The sequence below is a fragment of the Haplochromis burtoni genome, unplaced genomic scaffold, assembly GCF_018398535.1.
Source record: "Haplochromis burtoni strain Fernald_Lab_line unplaced genomic scaffold, NCSU_Asbu1 Contig_787, whole genome shotgun sequence".
Classification (NCBI taxonomy): domain Eukaryota; kingdom Metazoa; phylum Chordata; class Actinopteri; order Cichliformes; family Cichlidae; genus Haplochromis; species Haplochromis burtoni.
Genome location: NW_024583148.1, coordinates 49038 through 68841, shown reverse-complemented (window position 1 = coordinate 68841; position 19804 = coordinate 49038). Strand labels below are relative to the sequence as shown.

Sequence of the window (19804 nt, the reverse complement as noted above, 5' to 3'; positions counted from 1 at the left end):
AGGTTTCTCAAGGATCAGGATATGAACCAATCACTCAAGAGACAAGGACACCAACATCTGCCAATATTTCGGTCCTAAATCAAAATAAAGTTGTATTCACCTTAGTGAGGGCTCATTATTGCTTACTAAAATCCCCAGATGCTCTTTGGGATTTTAAGATATGTTATTAATTTGGAAAAAAGGGACACGATTCTTTTTTAAAATCAAGCGAACAGATCACTTCTGTCTTGTGAAATCAGGAAACTTTCTAAAAAATAAAATAAAAAAACAAAAAAAGTGCTTGAAAATGTTTCCTCTATAGTGACTTTAATAAGCACAGGCCTACAGTATGTGGTGGAGGCACTGACGCTTAAAAGTAGAAGAAAGCAGCAGTCACGCATCCTGTGGATGGTTTGTGAAGTCTCCAAAAGTTGATTCTGTTCATCTGGACGTTTTCAGTGGGAGAAACGTTTCGTCGCTCATCCAAGTGACGTCTTCAGTCTCCGACTGCAGGTTTCCCCAATCTTATAAACAGACATTTGCACAATGACTGAAATCAGCCCACTGAGGGAACAATGGGCTGGGAGGTCAGTTCATCATGATTATGCAAATTCTCATGACCATTGATCAGTGGTTGTTGATCATGAGTACCATTCACAGAGAGCTGGGGAATGGCTGCAATCACAGGATTGTATGATGGTGAAAGATGTTCCCTTAGGCCCCTCCTCGATTCAGAGATGGTCTTTCCTTTTCACACAAACGGCCTCCTTTTCTCCCGCTGCAAACGCTACGTCCAGATGAGCAGAATCAACTTTTGGAGATTTACTTACCTGGATGATGCATCAAGATGTTTGTGAAGTTGTGTTTGTCCTGTGGACCAAACCACTGAGAACTACATGAGGGGAGTTTATGTTTCCCCTCTATAATTAAATCAACAGCTTTCACTGCATGTACACTGATGCACTGAGGAGGGCGCCTTCCTTATCCCTCTTTCATTTCCACCATGTACAGTTGCATTATTACAAGCACATTATAGGTTACAGATGTTCTATAAAAGCCTTCAAATGTGGAGCTTTTGGAACTAAACAACTTTAATTTATTCAGATCTAGAAATACTTGTTCCCTCCTGTTAGTGTCTCCTCAGCATTGGACTGGAGATATTAATGATGTCAGTGTGATTTTTCAACACTTTCCAAATTTATCCAGAGGTGTGATTGGACCGTTTCATTGGCTGAATCTGGCCATGTGTCTGACACCCCAGACAGTGAGCAGTCTTTGAGTGACTGAAAGAAATGTTAAAGGTGTTCTCATCAAAATCACCAACGTTTAATTCAAAAAGACATAAAAGAGATAACACGATCTTTAGCATCTTTGAGGCTCTTGCCAGCTCTACTCTTGCTTTTCTCTACAAACTGTTTTATGTTGACTGGACAACAGAGAAAAATGATTTCTGCACCATAAACAAACACCTTTTTTTAAACAGACAAACAGGAAAGTGTGTGAGTGACGACAAAATACGGAAACATGTGAAGGAAGTGATTTTATTGTCGGGGTTGGAAATTTATCACACATGCAAACAGCGATGTCGAAGCCGTGTATCATCAATATTTTATTAGCAAACCAGAGAGAAGTTAACAAAAGAAATCATTACTGCAGGAACTGAACATCTGTGTTTCTGTACAGATCCAAATATACTACAATATATACTATTATACAGGTGGATTACAATTCATGTCATTAGTACAGCAGTCACAAAGAAAAACTTCAAGTCTGTTACAGCAGTGTCGTCTGATCTGAGCAAACTCTCCTCCTGATTCGTGCTGCCGACCTGCTTCCTCTCTGACTGATGATGATGATGATGATTCGGCTAATATGGGCATGCTATGCTAACATTCCCTGTTTTCCTCAAAGTGCTAAAGATTCATCTGAACGGCAAAAACAGAAGGACCGTGATTCTGAAACAGACTTTTTTTGCTAAACCAGAAAACAAAAAGGCCAAAAAAGTGAAAATACAAAGACTCCAGTTCAAATTAAACACAGTCGAGATAAAAGAGTTGAAGCAGAACCTAAGTGTAAAACATTTTATGCACAGTTTAAGGCCTGATGATTCAGTAACATGGAGAGGTGGAGAAACATCTGTGTTGGTGGAAACAGCCTTCCATGTTTGTGATGGAGCAGCGATCGGTGCCACTCGCAGGTGTCCTGTTTTACATTTCACACGGATTTAACAAACGCGATTCAGCGTCAGTGAGATTTAGAGTTCAGAGTCATTTCCTTTGTTAATGCTAAACTAACCAGCTGCTCCAGAGCACAATGAAAAACATCTGCACATTTCTACAAAAGCGTCGAATCAGAGGACTGTGAGCAGAAACGACCCAGTTTGTTCCTGTAAAAATCAGATGGATGTTTGAGACCTCTGGTTTGATGAATCATGAAAAGAAACTGCTGTTTTTCTCAAGAAGTCCCTGAAAAATCAACATGCAAAATAAAAGTACACAAACACACACACCAAAACACTGTACACACCAGTGTACATCTCCTGTTAGAAAACACAGGAAACTCTAAACTGCTGCTGATGCAACAGTTTAGAGTTCACACTGAACGTGGACGTCCCGTCAAACAGTGAAGACGAACCTGCTGAAAGCTGTGACATCAGAGAGGATTTCAGGCAGCAGCGCCTCTGAATAAAAGTCCTAATTTTTAAACAAATCTTCAGCCAATCACATGTTTTTACAAATAATTCAGTACTACTACCCAAGAAAAGACTGAACCTCTGATGAAGCTGTACAAAGGTTATGAAAACACCTCGAGTGTGTGGCCCAGAAATGATCTTGAACTTCTTGTTTTGGTGCTGAGCTGCACAAACTTTGCCACAGCTAACCTTGTTAGTTAGCTCTGTTAGTTAGCTGTATGACTAGGTTTGTTACTATAACGACACCAGCAAAAAACAACAACAACAAAGCAAAACCCACCTCTGAACATCAAGCACTGAAGAAACACATACACGTGAAGCCTCCCTTATAGAGCCTGTCCATATGTGACAGTGGCAGCATTTGCATTAACGTGCTCCTCTGGCTTCAGTCTGCCTGCCAGATGCTGAAGAGTGAGCTCTAACATCTGGATCTGTTTCACTGTTTCATGCTGAAAGAGGGAAACGTTTCCTCTGCAGCAGGAAGAGCAGACACTGACTGAAGGTAGAAACCACAAGCCTGGAGGCCAACTTAGAGTTGTAAAACCCTTTCTGCAGTGTGTGGTGAGCAGCTCTGAACGAGCTCCTCATGAACTAACACTAAGATCTGCATGTATAGGTGACAATAGCTGCTAGTAATTCACAACTAAGACGTCCATCTTCAGTGAAACCAAACACTCTGTGTGAACAATGAAAACATTTAAAAATGTCCAAAATCATCTTCATCAGAAACCTGGGACCCTGCTTCTGTGAGCTTATTCAGCAGCTGCATAAAGAGCTTTATGTGATAATGCTTTCATTCAGTGGTTTTCAAACTGTGACGAGCGCTGGGCCTCATTAATGGCGTCACTGCAGGTGGAGCGTGGAGGATGAAAATAGGCTCAATGAGATTATGCTTTAATAGAATAGACGTGGCCAGAAAACAAGGAACAGGTCAGCGAGGACGATACTTTTGGACATCTAGTGATGGGCTGAACGTCTCTGAGGATTTGTCTTCAAACACACATTTACTTTCAGGTAATTCTGACAAAAACAGCAGCTTCTTTATGATTCATATAGAACGAGCAGACATGTGGACAACAGTGTGAAAGACACATGAACAATGAGAAGAGTCACATGCTGCGACTCTAACCTGCCTGATGTTCCAGACGTGGAAAACACAATCCACAAAAGCTGATTTGACACATCTAAAGATGCTTTTTCTTCCTGCAGCGTTACAGGAATAAAGGAGCGGTTAAAGCCTCGGGGAAATAAAAATAATAAACTCTTGTTCTCTAATCTGGTGTCGCCACACCGAGGGAAGATTTAATTAAATCTCTCAGTTCCTGTTTGTGGTTTGGTTTTTACAGACGAGAGCTGATGATCGACGGACACTTTGTGTCCCGTCGATCCTCAATTTGTACAAGTGAATTCTTTCTCATTCAGAGTGAAAAACTGTAATATATGATTTCCAAAAGCTGTTATGTTTTAAAAACAATAGTTTACTTGATTTCCACAATCAGTGGATCTCTACGAGACGCCTTCACTGACAGCAGGGCCACCTGGTGGTGAGTCTGGGAGGTTCAGCTGAAATGTGTAGGTGTTTAGACCTGGAAGTTCAGTTAAGATGTTTGCATAGGACAGAAGCACAGAGGCCCAGCGAGGACTTCCTCCAACCAAAACTTAGATCAATCATGAGAATTTAAACTCCAGTGAAAACTTGAACCTGGTTTTTCTTTGGCTGTGTTCTGCTTTTGAAAAGAGAAAAAATGAAGCGAGAACCAAACCTTAAATGTTAGGAAGGAGCAGAAGGTTCATCTTCAGAGCAAAGAAGAAGAAGAAAGCCTCCCGAGGCCACACCAGAGCACCACTGAGACATGAATCCCACCTGAATGGAGCTTTAGGTTTCTTACTTTGACATTTGGGCCTTTTATGAAGTAACCTGATCAGCTGATGAGCACATGTTGAACTTTTGGGATGTGAAGATCAACTTGTTCACAAAGTATTTTCAGAGTATCTCCATAAGGAGGAGCCGTTCGCTTTAACCTGCACAAACCTTCGCAGCTCATTTTGGATTTTCTATAAATTCTACAAGATAAACGCTTTTTGATTTCGCTGACTCCCATAAAATACTTTAACTGTGCTCCTGTGGCTAAGACTCATGGGAAAGGTAGTTGTTGAGCATAAGATAACAGTCCAGTGCAGAGTTATTTTACAGTGTTTTCAGGTAAACCGAGGAGAAGCTTTGACCTCCAGGAAGTTCATAACTGCTGCACATTCAACATGGTGCCACCTGCAGGCAATAAATACAATTTCTCTTCGTTGCACTGCACTCAAGTTCATATTCATGCTCACATCTCAAGGCATTTCATCTTTAGCTTCTAAAGCACCAGATATTTGCTTCATGTTTATGTCCCTCTAAACCTCACACAAAAGTCTTTTCAGGTACTGATTTTAAGAGTTTTAATAACAAACACAAAATAGTCCAGAGCAGAGTGGATCGTAACATTTATGTTCAAACACGTCGTGTCGAGGTCGTCTTGGGAATTTTATAGTAAAAAAATCATAAGTGACTCTTGTTGACTACATGTGCATCTCTAACACATCTTTGGCATTTTATTGCTACAGTTACACAGATTCTCATGAATCTGCAGTGTTTGGAGATCAGATGAAACTTAAATTTAGGTGTTAAAAATTTAAAATATTTAACCTGGGATACATAAGGTGAATAAAAATGCAGCTGGAACAAATATGTGAGAAATAAATTAGTTCTTGTTTTTAACACGTAACACTTTTTGTCAAACCCACATTTACACACTGGCAGTGAAGTGGGGTACACAGGAACCCAAACTAAGATCTTTTAAGAAGCCCGACCAACCAGAAACATCCATTAATGAAGCTAATGGCCACTCGAGTAAAAATATTAAAAATTTGATGAACTGTGAACAATGTTAATCGTATTTAACTTATTCATTTGGACACTGATAAGGCTTAAAGTTTGCATTAATGGGGGCGTGGCCCTGACAGGTGGGTGGTGACACAGGCAGGTGTAGCTGTTAGGCTTCAGCTAATCAGAGTCACTGAACTGGACCTCTCGACTGTGTTTGTGCTGTTGGAGCATTCTGGAGAATTTTTCAATGACGTTTAAAATTGTGACGAGCGACCCATCAGCTAAGAGACCGTTCCAGTATTTTATTCGTCTGTTGATTAGCATTAATCACCAGACATCTGTGCCTGTGTGCAGCTTATGGATGCAGCTTTCTGCTCAAACCAGCTACTGTTAGGTGGTAACTGAGCAATAAAACTTCTCATTTAAATATGGTTACACTCATCTGATGCTCAAAAAGCCATAAAAAGAGCACAAATACAACAAGGCCGTCTTTTCCATACAATCAACCTAAAAAGCAAATCAAATGTCAAGTAAACAACAAACAAAACAGAAGAAAAAATTAAAAGTGCAAAACACAACGGTCCAAATGGGACGCGGACCACCAAACAACTTGTACTAACAAACCAGCTCATGTGGACTTTGGAGGTCTCGCACAGCACATGTTCAATACTGCTACAGGCACAGATATCGACAGACGCCTTATTACTGATGTTGAGGTGCAGGTGGCATCACACAAAACTGCAATATGTCACACGTGGAGATGAGAGCGTGCGGTTAAATTTTAGATACAACAAATAGAAACTGCAGTTAGTTCTGTGCCTGGAGGTTGTGAGGGGCTTCATTCTGATTTTTCTAGAATATAAACCATTAAACTGGTGATGGTTAGAGGGGCAAAAAGGTAAAAATATAAAGTCATCAAGGAGGATTCAGACAATCAAGCAAACACAGATCAGAGTTCTCCCTGCAGAGCTCAGACAAACGGAGGGTGGAAAGCAGATTCTGAAGGCGTTGATGCGTACGGAGGCCGGTGCACTTTTCAGAGCGTGCACTTTGACGGAAGCATGTTTGCAGGACGCGACGCTGGCGGCGGCCAGCTACTCTCCTTCCTGGTGGCAGATTAAGACTTCTTCTATCTACAGGAATGCGTCTCACCGGATTTTCCTCCTCGGAGATCCGTAAGTGTTCACAGCGAGAGGATTAGACGTCTGCAGGTGGGAACCGCAGGCCTAACGACAGAATCCCGTCACCTTATGGACGACTCTGCGATATACTGTGAGACGGTTGTTCACGATACATCATCAACTTAAGAGAAAAACTTATTTTGAATCAACGTGGGGATCACATCGTTGTATTTATTCATTACTGTGTTAAATTTTCATAGAGCGGTGCTGACAGGCGAGCTACAGTGGATACAGTGTAAACACACATGGCAACGGCTTCTGCAACAGATCTGTGAAACGGGTGAATCGATGACATATCGCAGACACCGCGTCACAATATATCGCTTCATCGACGGCTGTCCCACCTGGAGTTCGCAGCGGCGAGGACAGTCGGCCCGCTCTTAGTCATGCAGTAAAGACAACGCAACACGATGAAGACCAAAGCTTGAGGATCCGACCTGAGGTGTTATGACCCACAGATGCCGGTCAGGCGGGTGCGGGGGTGGGGCGGTGCTGGGGCTCAGGCGTGATCAGGAGTGATCCATGGGTTCGGTGGCGTTACTCTGCCCGGCGTCCTGGCTGTCCATCTCCTCCGGTTCCTCCACCTTCTGCTCAGGTTTGATGGCTGCCGTTGTCGACACTGCAGCTGGCGGTTTGTGGTCGGCCGTGGACACCGACTGGTCCTCACCCGCCTGGCTTCCGGCCGTCGGCTCCTGGGCAGCCCTACCCCCGGAGGCGGTGCTCTGCTGCTCTTTCAGGTGCCGCTCCATGGAGGCCTGGATGGAGGACACCATTTCCTGCAGCTTCCTTCGCTGCTGCTCCATCAGGCTGGGGTCGAGTCCACGGCCGTCCTTCATGGTGACGAAGCCCGGAGCCATGCGGACCAGCTCCCTGGTGGTGTCCTCGGGGATGTCCGACAGGTCCGGGGGTCCTCGGGACACGCTGGCACTCAGGTCCACGCCACTGCTGTGCTGTCGTGTGATAGGGCGGTGTTCTGGTGGTGAGGAGCCTCCGGCGCTGCCCAGAGAGTGGCCTTTTCCCTGAAAGGCTGTGACGCTCTGCAGCTGCTCCTTTTTACGAACAACGCCACCGCTGCCCAGCCGCAGCACGCCATGAGAGGGACTACCCTCTCTACTGCCCCTACCGGATGCCTCAGAGCGTAGCTGCACCAGGGCCTCCTTCACCAGTTCCTCTACATCAGGCCCAACAGGGAAGTGACCGGCAGCGTCCACGCAGAGCTCCAAACGCTCCTCTGCTGCATTATAAACAAAGGTTTTCCCTGTGAGGTGAGGCAGCGTGCAGTGCTTCCCGTCCATCAGGCCTGAACGAGAGAGAGAGAGAGAGAGGTCATTCCCAGCTTGACATGATTCAGTCTAAAATAATCCTTATTAATCTCATCCTGGGCCTTGGCCTGAAACAAGCCTTCAGCTCTGCCAACTCTGATTGGCTGCCCAAACTGAGCTCATGCTATCAAACTATCAAACTATCAAACTAAGCTCATGCTTTTAGTTACGCGCTCTGAAACACCTGCAAAGATTCAAATGACCATATTAGCGATATCCCCTCTTAGCGCCGTCACACAGATCCAAGAGTAGGAAAACAGTGTTTGGCTCACAGCGAGTTCGCGGCTGACTTGACCATCCACCATTGTAACAATATATCTATGACAGGTAAACAAAAGCACAATAGGTCAACTTTAATAACACCGCTGTTCTCCCTCCCTCGGGTGGGATGTACCAAATATATTGACAAAGGTTCAAGGGTTTGCTTTCATTTATGCTGCGGTTAGCTCCAGAGCATCAGACAGAAACACAGCAACAGTCTGACAATCTGATAACAGGAAATAAGAAGTCGCCATAAAGGATCCTGTGTTATTAGTTTTTGGTTTGCAATAACTTACAATAAAGAATATGACAGATAAAAACAAACCGATCCTTTAATCACACCAATCTGCTTTCAGACATGTCTGAGGAGTCACGTGCATGTGACAAGAATCGATATATTTCAATCAAACTTCATCTGACTGTAAACTCTGACATATATTCCTCTGTGCTGCAGAGGACCAGAGCTCAGCACACATCAGTGAGCCACTCCACGTTCCCTTATTTACCAGAAATCTGGGCACTATCATCTAATCGAAATCCTCTCCACATGGTTACAACAGACCCCGTTTTCTTCTCTGGGAAGGAGTTCCTGTAAGGTGCGTGCTGGGAACCCGGAATATGGCACAAATGTGGACCACTGGGAGAGCGCATTGATCATCAGGTCTGGGAAGAAACATTTCATTTCCTGCAGCCTCGTGGATTTTATTCACTCAACTTTTCTGCTCTCAGGCGTCACCTGATCAGTCGCGTGTGTTTCTGCTACATTTCTGCACATGTTTAAAATCTGTCTAATAATTAGTTAGCAAAGAAGCCTTTAAAAAAAGTAGCTCACGTATGATAAGCTCTGGTTCACAGTGATGCAGACACACAAACGCACATGTATAAATGTACCTGCTCTGTAACACAGAGCCTGCTTACCCATGTCTTTCTTAACGATGTTGTAGAAGACGCCGCCCTGCTGGAATAAGTGTGGCAGCTTCTTTGCGTACGACCAAACATCCTCACCTGAAACAAAGACAAACATTTTAAAAGGATCCAACGAATGAGACGAGGTCCTAAACACAACACAAGGTTAAAATGTGTCTGTGTGAGCAGGACGCTACACAGGACAGCACAATGTAGGACCACAGAAGTCCTCGGTGTCAGAGGCCACAGCTTTGGCAGGAACGTGAGCGGTCAGAGCAGCACAAAAATAAACAGAGACCGAAACATTTCAATGTAAGACACAAGAGTGGAAATACAGTTGATACTCTGACCTCGCCATTGTTTGGCTTACAGTGAAGCCGCTGATATGTAAAAGATATATTTAAACCTGAAAGCAGTGGTGGACAAACCTACGAAATGTTTCTTGAAAAAGGTGTGACATCACATTTATTTCTACATGATGAATATGAAGCTGCAAGCAGCAGCTATCGTCAGTCATTTATAGAAACCTCTGTGGTTCCAGTATGTTTGCTTTCACACTCAGTGAAGCTCACACCAGATACAACATCTACAGCTGTGGTGCTGATGGTAAAGCCAGGCTAGCGATTCCCCCTCGTTTTAACCTCGCACTGCTGCTGCTACTCTGTAGGAACATTCACATTTTTATATTCTACATTTACCGTCTCTTGTTTTAGAGGTCCTCTAATAAATGCCATTGTCCTTCAGCTGCTTCATATTTAGTCTCAACAACCTCGACAGAAAATATCAATCCACTTGTACTCTCCTGCTGTGATTAAAATGATCCATCTCATCTGAGACATAAACCCTTTTTTATTGCAATAACAGTCATCTAAGCCAATAAATAAATGTCCAGTCTGTCACTGATCATTGTCTCCATTAATTCCCAAATCTAAAACTTAAAGTGGAATGTGTCGATGTGGGTTTTTCTGCTGAGAAAACCTAAAATGGTTCATTAATGACTCAGTTTCAGGCAAAGTTATTATAGTGAACCAAGAATAAATTGGCTACAGTAAAAATAAAAACTAGACTTTGCAATAAAGCTACTGTAAACAATATTTTTTCACTTTATTTTTCAACACAACCAGACTGAGGAACATCTGGTGCATCTGTTTAATGAGTCTGGGACTTGAATGTGTATGAAGTGTGTTAACCTTTAAAATTTTGCACCTGACAAAACCTCCAAATATATAAGAACAAAACTAAAACTACCACCAAAACTCATGAAAACTAAACTGAAACTCATCATTTCCAGACAATGAAAATTGAAAGTGAAATGAGCAAAAACAACAACTTAAGCTTAAAATGAAATAAAATCTGGTTTAAGGTTAAATTTTATTTGGTGTACAAAACCACTGTCAATAAATAAAGGCGATAAAACCATATTCAGCTGTTTATTTAGCTTCAAATATCCTGTCAGTAAAACAGGGACTTCAACACTGCACTGATGCACTGAGTCCATTTGAAAGTGCGTGACGGTGCATTTCCTTTTGTTTGTGTGTTTATATGTAATGCACGTCGCACATATTCAGCTACAGGTCTGCTCCATTCAGCTGTGTGAACTCTGAGCTCTGGGTTGGAGGCACTGTCTGGTGAGCGGATGCTTTGTTTCATCCTGGCCGGGGCCGGGCGGGGGGATTATTGAACACGAGCTCGGAGCTGACAGGAAGTGCAGCGTCAGGCCTGCGGAGCGCTCGGAGCGCAGCCGAAACCTTCCTGAATATCGACAGATGCTCTGTGTGTGTCACACGGCCCGATCTGTTTATCCTAACGCAGTTGTGACCTTTGACCTGATTGGCAGGTGAGACGGGGAGGGAGCGAGTTGCCCGAGTCAGCAGATTCTCACACTCACACACAAAACAAGTCTCTTGTTTGCTCATGGCAGCTGATCAGAAACCTGGGAGCTCAATCAGCTGCTGAGAGCAAACGGCAGTTTTTTGATCACCTGCCTGCACCAGCCAATCAGAAACCAGCAGGCATGTGCGCTGCACACCTGGAGCTGTTCTCTTTATTCACACACAGACACACACAAACACACTTCAGCTTACTCTGCAGTCTTAAGCAAGCAGCAGCATCATTGCAAGAAGACAATAAATTAAACACGACGATGATCCATCATCATCATCATCATCACATTCGATAATATGAGTGAACACAGAAAACAAAGACATCTCCATGCTGGAGAAACTGGAACAGGAGATGTTTACTGTACAAATCGTTATCATTCTGACTGATTATTAATCAATAAAATAAAGTGCTGTATGATATTAACCTGACAGTACTCTCTATAAACACACCGTCAGCCCCAGCACAGTAGTTTTGTATCGTCAGGAGCTCAACCTGTGAACAAACATTGACTATAGAGATGCTAATTATAATAAAAATATAAACAAGAGGTCAAATGAATGAAAGGGCAGACAGCAGAACGAGTTCAATTGTTATCTTTGAATGATTAATGATCAAAAGTTGAACTTTAAAGCAAACTGAAGCACCAGCACTGTCATGTTTGTGGAAAAGTTATTTTTTCCATACCAGGGTTTTCTCTGCATGTACTAAAAACACATTTGACGCCAATCGAAGCTGGCTTTCAACCAAAGGAAAATCACTGCGACAGAAGACATTAAAACATACGTCGGGTTTAGTTTTACTCAAGGTTGAAGACATCTTTGCTAATAAAATGGCCAAAAAGACTTAAAGTCAGTCGACACATTCTTTGCCTCCTGCTTTTATTAAGTCTAATTGAACCTTTGTGCTTCTTTGTATATTTACCTGTAAATAACTCACTGCTAAGTCACAGATTAACTCTGTACAGTAACAAGCAACAGCAGACCCAAGAGAAAGCCAGACTGAATGACTGATTCAAGTTATTATAACTGAAATACACGTTTCCTTATGCAAGCATAGGAAAAAGAGGACTGTTTTCCTTTAGCTTTATTGTAGATAGGAATGTTTCTAAAATCAAACTAAGAAGTGAATTATTAAAATAAGAAAGTAGCAGCAGCCACTTGGCTCTGTTAAACCTGACGAGCGGGTTTTAGCTCCTGAAGTGCAGAACAACACAGGAGAAAAATAGTTTTCTCCTGGCAGCCTTCAATCAGACCAACAAGCTTTTATATCTTAGATCAAATGTGACAAAATCAAAGCCTGAGGATCAAATCTGGCCCTTTGCAAAATTGAATCCAGCATGGATTTCATTTAATAAGGCAGACGATTTCAAGACAGGCCCACTATCTGCTGAAAACGGAGACGATCACTGATTTCAAAGAACGTAATCAGTGTCTCGGCTGTGATATTCGAATCCACACGTCAGCAAAGAATGGAGGATTCACAGCATCTTTAAAGTGAAAAGAAGCTGCAGCTCCAGCACAATAACTTTCCTCTAGTGACATCTCAAAGTGACACAGCTTGTTTTTATGTGCAGCCAGTTTCGCTTCAGAAGGCCGTACGGTACAGGTAAGCTGTGCGACCAAAGATCTTTTGCTCTGCTTTATATCAGGATGGATCTTATTCTCTGAAATATCCTAAACTTACACTTCCTGTCACATTCAGTCTTGTGGCACAGGTTGCTGTGATAATACATCACTTTGCTTTACTCACTAACTTACTTGGTACCCTACATGTAACCTTACCCATCAACGTTGCTAGGAGACAGAGGGAGGACATCTCAAGGTCGATGCTGTCCTGGAGTTCCCGGCTGCTCATTCTTCCGGGCGTCACGGCGTCCTCGCTCTTCACTGAATGCAGGGCGGAGTGCGAGCTGGAGGCTCGGGGAATGGAGGCCGCAGGGCTCTTGTCCTCTGGGCCTTTTAGGATCTCCACAGTCACCCTGTCACCATGCTGCAGCGCCACTGGCTCGTTTTCCTCACCATCTTTTGGTGGGACCAACTCCTTAGGTGGGAAACCGTAGCGGATGCATTGCTGTGCCGGCGGCACGCTGAACTGGTTGCTGATGCTCCTCTGCAGCTCAGAGAAGGTCGTGTGGGCCTGCAGAGTCAGCATGGCCTGTCTGCCGTCGCTCGTAGTCACACGAATCTTTTTCTCCTTACTGGACGAAGACGGGGAGGAGGACTTGGTGGGTGTGGCTGGAGCTGAAGAGGAGGAGGTTTCTGGAGAGCCTCCGGGTGAAGAAGTCCGGCCCTGGCCTTTCTGCTCCTGCTTCAGTTTGTCAGTCCGACGCTTCTGGGTGACGAAGGCCTGCTCGCTGATGCTCTGCTGGATGCTGCGCTCTGCTCGGCTCATCGTTAGCTCCTCCTTGTGCAACGTCTTCGCTTTCTGTCCCGTCAGGATGATCTTTGTGGGCGGCTGGGGGTCCGCCGGCTGCTGAGACTCGGAGGCATCAGTGAGGCGCTGGACATGAGCCCCGTCGATGGACACGGGGTTGTATTCGTCCGGGTTCTTCTTGGCCGTGTGATGGAGGATAGTGTTGACCACTTTCTGCACCAGGATCTCACTGCCAAACTCGCCCGGGAAGTGCTTTGTGACGAGCTTCATGGCCACGTCGTACACGTTGCTGTTCAATGAAGGGTCAGTCTCATACTGGAACCAGTACACTGTCTCTCGCACCACCCGACCCCCCCACTCCAACGTGATGGGGAAGGCTTCGGGGAGGTTGTCATACTCCTTCCCCTCCCAGTAGTGTTTGAAGCCACACCCACACTTCCCTCCCTGGGAGCGGGTGTTGGTTCTGTCCCCATCCAGATAAACCACCGAGCCGTTTCCACGGATATGGCGGACTGACGTGCCGTGACACCAGTTGCAGGTGTTGAGGGAGCTCAGTTTGTAGTCTGGGAGGAGAACATCCCTTTGGGGGTCGTAAGAGCAGACCACGTTGTTGAGGGGGAAACTGTAGTTCTTATCCGGCCGCAGCTGGCCGTGTGTGGATTTGGCTAAGTTGTAGAGCTTACCGCCGGGAATCAGCCACTCCGGTGGGATGTGGAGCTCAGAAAGGGCGCCACAGATCAGGCAGCGATGCAGCCGATTTTCCATCACTGACTTCTTTGCCGCCTCTGTGACCTCCTCTGGATGGATGCCAATCACGCCAGTCCTCCTGTAGACGTACTGGTGCACGTCAGCCACCAGCGACGGGTGGATGCTGTGCTTCTCCATAAATACCTCCTCCATGGCGTTAACTAGCCTCATCAGATATTTATCCTGCAGGCTGCGATCTCCGCCAATCACGCAGCTCCCATCCGCTTCTAACTTGATGTACTTCTTGATGAGGTCCTGAGGGACGCCCCAGGCCTTTGGCAGCAGACGGGGTGGCAGCTTTGGCAGCACCGTGTTCTTGATTCCCACCAGAGGGATGTAGTGGTTCCTGCTGGAGCTGCTCCAAGCAATACAGATGGGTTTGTTCAGCTTCCCATCTTTCCCCTTGCACTGCTCCTCCGGCACCAGTCCAGGCAGGAAGGTGGCAGAATAGTCCCCGGAGCTCCTCATCCCACTCAGGGAGTCCAGGAGAATTATGGGTCGGTGGAGGACGTTGGCTAAGCCAAATATGTGGATGTTGCGTAGTCCAAGGGGTACGCCTTCTGGTGGGATGAAAAGAGGGTCGCACTCGTTGATGATGTCCTCCCACTCTGCAGCATCTATAAAGTCCTGAAAAAGTGCCTTGTAGCGTTCCAGATTCTGCTTGAAGTTCTGTTTGAGGTTTTCACGGAGGGCATGCCAGAACAGTTCTCTCCCCACCAGGGCTCTGGACACAGCGTGGACCAGGCAGTGCCCGTCTCCGTCCACATGCACCGGGATGAGACACTCTCTGTTGCCGTTGGCTTTCTTCACCTCCTCCAGAGTGTCGTGGAGGTATATAAGGCTCCCTGACCTATCTTTGCCATAGCCTATGGTGGAAACATGGTCCGGCTCAATGAGAAAAGCTCTGTCTCCCAGGATGGAACAGTCAAACATCTCCCCTTGGTTCATCTCCCTCAGAAGCTTGGCTTTGCCGGTTTGTTTGTCCATGCCATACCTGGTGAGCACGGGCGACAACAGCTTGCAGTGGTAGTTAGAAAGCCCCATCACTTTCACCAGCTCGGTCCCCTTCTTCGGGGCCCCGGTGACGCCGAGCAGGGCGTTTCTGAGCAGATTGTGAAGCACGACATCGGGGTCGGTGACTTCCTCAACGTTCTGCAGGTTCTTCTGCTCGTGGCGCTGACCACACTCGGTACACTCGATGCTAACGGAGCCGTAAGCAGGAAAGAAAAGCCTCGCCTGACATTTCGGGTCTGGGCAGGTACCAGACAAAATACGCTTGTCTTTTTTCTTTGAGCTCTGCAGCAGCGACATTTTGGCTGAAAAAAGGCTGACGCTGTGTGTCAGCTTCACAAAACCATGATATTCACACTCCGGCGAGGCTGTCAGGCGAGCTTTGACTCCGCTAACGACAGTTATTTTACAAAATAACACAAGAACAACACGGAAGCGGCTGTTTTTTCCTTTAGCTGTTCGCCGTTGCTAGACGTACATACGTAATGACGTCAGTTCCTGGGATTTGTAGTTTTTTTCTCTTTATCTATGTTTAAACAACTACGCACCAGCATCAAAATGACTGCATTTTTATCTTTTCCCTGTTCGAACATTAGCTGGAATCGCGAGAAACTCAAACAGTAAAACGCGTATGTCGGGTTAAGTCGTGTACATTTACAACCTTAAACCTAGGTTAACTGCATTTACCAGAATGCAACGCGTCACAGTGACGCGTGTTGTGTAAGGAAGTCAATTCGGCAGAATCATGTCAATTTGGACTGACTGGGTTTGCTTTTCTTCTTCTAACGTATAGTTTTGGTCCCCCAAAATCCAGTGAAATACAGTTTTCACTTACGTTGTTTATAGACTTTTATTGCGCCCTGTGGTTTGCACGATCTGGGGTACAAAACCAACAGAGTTTGGATTAAAGACACTGACAACACGAGTTTACCGGTTAGCTTAGCCGTTAGCCATCTGGGAAAATTAGCAGGGTGCCGAGCAGGGCTCGCATTGAATATTTATCATTCCATTTAAATGTCGTTGCTGTAACCAGCGGTAACTGGATCTGGGACGTTTAGAGAAACCAACCGTCGCCGAACTCCATTTAGAAATATGTGGATTTAAGTTTCCTTGTGCGCCGGTCAATACACTGAATTCACAGAGCTATATTAAAAGCTTTGTACACATTTTAAGCTAGTTGTGACCAATGCGTCTTAAATGCGATGCATCAGAATGCACTTTATTTCAGGGCGAACCAGGCTTGATGCTGCCGCCTGGTGCGACTCCCTGACAGGTGACTCGGGGAACAATGACATAATGGTTTTGGAGCAGTGACCAAGCAAAACAGGACCCTCTGAACACTGAAAGGACAGAAACACAGTTCATCTTCTGAATGCTAACTGTAATATTTAATAAGACTTAAATAAGATTGTCTCAGTGTCACGTTAAGCACAAATGATTAAAATGATCGTAGATGTTTACAAAATCACCAGTGGAGATGATGCATTACAGTAAGGAGCTTTGCATTGTAAATGAGTTGTAAAGTATGTTTAACTCAAGTATATCAGAGTCTAGCTCAACCCCCTAAATAAAAATCAATGTTGAGCTTTGGAGCTCTGAGATGCCCGTTTTCTAAATAAGGTTGCATGAACTCCTGCACTCCTCTAAATGAATCTATTAAACCAAAGAGTGACTGAGATTGGACCCAGGGACATGGCTAGAAGGGGCTGGGAACGGCTTTGCAGGTGAACCACAGTTGGACAAATTGCTGTCACTGAAGGGAAGCAAATACTAATATAGCGTACTAATAAAGAAAAATTCTATATGTCCAATTTGAAGGCACATCTCAAGGTGGCTTATGAAAAACCAGACCTGTGACCCCGTTTAAGCCAGTGTGACATATTTTTATTTGTCTTTCCTGTGTGCGTTTTGTTGTGCTTTTCCTTACCACACAAAGCACCTTGAGGCGACTGTTGGTGTCAGTTGGTGCTATTTCAATAAAATTGAATTGAATTGTGCTGTATCTATCAATGTGACCTGCCCAGGGGCGTCTAATGTAAATAGCAGTTTACTTACATTTTTTATATTGAGGTCCAGTAGGTACCGTTCTTGTTAAACAACCAGAACCAGTGTAAACACTCGTCCACCCTTTGCAAAGCAAATAAAACAGAAACTTTGCAATTTGGTGTAGTACCTGCGATACTATTTATAGTATTACATTGTACTATATTCGTATTACTCTCTCCCACAGTCTAATTTTTTCACTCTTCTTTAGCACAGACTATGATGAAAGATCTCTTACCTGAGTGGGTGCCGTGTACACATTCAGAGCAGTGGGCCAGTCTGAATGCTTTTGTGTGACATCAGGAGAAAATATCCAGCGTGAAACTTGCCTTGAACAGGTTCATCTGTTTTCAGTTCACAGTAGATTGTGGGCCATGTAAGAGCTTGAGTAGCTTCTGCAGAAAAACGTGAGAGAAAGGTCATTTTGACTTATACTAAGTGTGATTTTGGTGATGAAGAGAAGGCGTCTCCTTGTGATCATCTGCACACCAAAGACCTCTGAAATAAAAATTTCACACCATCTTTTGGCAGTAAATTATTCTTTGCTTTAAAAATGCTGCAGAAACAGTTTTATTTTTGCGAATTCGCAGAGGCACTGCCCCTGGGACTGTATCAGCATGAGCGGCCAGTTCTGTGGTGACCCCTTGTGGCAAGAGCTGAGAGTAGCTTCTTTTTTTATTGCATGGTTGAATACGGTTTTGTTTTTCTGCTTTTACTGTCAGACGTAACAGAAACCTGACACCATTTTCTGTGCTGCTGTCCGGCCTGGCTTTGGATCTGGATTTAAGACTGCTAAATGCATTTTTCTGAGGAACAGAATACTGACAAGTGTCAGGGTTTATTTATCTCATTCAGGAACAAACAAACAAAAACACACAGATATGTTTGAAATTCTGTGAGATCCTCTACATGCCAAATAACTTTGTCAAATGAGAAGTGTTTATGTAAAACATTTGTACATGATAATAAATGTCATATATGAGTAAAGATAAGTTCTCTATGTACAAAGAAACAGAACAAGAGCAAATCTTTTTTCTTTGGTTTCAACAGTTCTGACCACAGACGACTGGATCTTTTTAAAATGCTATAAATCCAGCTTTGTCAAAGAAATGTTACCTTAATAATTACTGTAAACTACTCCCCCCCCCAAAATAGACCAACACAGAGCACCATTATATGATTATATAATTCACCTTTGTTCTTCATAGGAATGCCCTTTGATTTTGAACTACTTAGTTCTTTTGAATAACCACATGATGGCGGTCTTATCCTTTTCGTTTTTAATCTCAGCACGAGCAGCAAACTCAAATCCACAAAACTTGTCATCATATGTTTGTTTCAAACGAACCACAGAGACCTTATTGAAACTTTTATTTACTGTGGTAAGAAAGAAGGGAAACAAACTGCCAGACAAATGTGGAAATCCAGCATCACCTTCAGAGACGTTGCTTAAGTTTAAAGCAAAAAAGGAGACACTGAGGTTTTAAAATCTTTAGTTGTTAATATTTTTACAAGATAAAGAGTCACGAAGACACTTTGCAAATGTAACATAATTGTGAAATTGACCAAACTATTAATTAAAACATTAAAATATGAACAAAGTTATCAGTAAGCTTTAAATGAGCCCATAACCTGCTGTGTTTATGTTTTGAATTAACAAAACTAAAAGGGGCCAATAAAAATATTGTTTTAGATGATAAAAGCTTTTTACCAAAGGAAATGAATAAACTTCAAACATTCAGACTGCACAACAAGATTTTAAGATTTTTTTATTAAAAATAAAATAGTCTGATCTGTTTAAGAGTAAATTTACGTATAAACATAAGATACACTAAATTATAATGAAAAACTGGTAATACACGATTATTAAAGGCCTTTATAAAAACATTATACACTGTTTTCACTGTTTACTTGAAAGCACAGTATAGAGCCTTTGTTAATTTTATTAGTACCAACAGTCAGGATTAATACAAGATGCATACACAGCATTTCCACTCACAGGTAAATATTTGTATGCAGACTGACTATTTTTCCCCAGAAGTACACACTGTGTGAGTGTTACGAGTTTAACAACACTCCGTCTACTCACCTGTCACACAGAAGCCTCTTCTGTGAAAGCCCATTTGAAATGGTGCTTATAGTTAGCAAATACGCTAAAGTGTGCTCAAGTGCACAATTACCTCTCTGGCTTTGCAACAACATCACTGATCTCTTTATAACTTTTATTTTATTTTGGAGTGTGGATCTCCAAAAGATCGGCTGCTTTGGCTTCAAAATAAAAGTAATAAATCAAATTGTACGTGGACTGTAGGGGCTGTTGGGAACTTTAAGGACATGTTAGAAATCACGTGGCCCTCAAAATATATAACACTGTCCAGTCGTTTTTAGGATTTTCATGGGTTTACAGCTTAACACAGCTTAAACATATAACACTGTCAAAAGTGTTAATTTAACACTGGAGATTTTGCTGTGTATTGGGGCAGACTGCACGTAGTTCAACTGTAGAAGCAGGCAAAGACACAAAGGCGCAATAGCTTCC

At 43.7% G+C, this 19804-nt stretch overlaps 1 protein-coding gene across 1 annotated transcript; it reads right to left on the bottom strand.

Moving 5' to 3' along the window:
• Nucleotides 1-607: 607 nt before the first annotated feature.
• On the bottom strand, nucleotides 608-15816 carry vcpip1 (valosin containing protein (p97)/p47 complex interacting protein 1). The gene is made up of 3 exons (XM_005950536.3): nucleotides 12873-15816; nucleotides 9220-9306; nucleotides 608-8018 (listed from the first exon to the last, which is right to left on the bottom strand). Exons 1-3 carry the CDS (start codon nucleotides 15520-15522, stop codon nucleotides 7228-7230), a joined length of 3528 nt encoding a protein of 1175 aa, XP_005950598.1. The 5' UTR covers nucleotides 15523-15816; the 3' UTR covers nucleotides 608-7227.
• Between the last annotated feature and the right edge of the window lie 3988 nt (nucleotides 15817-19804).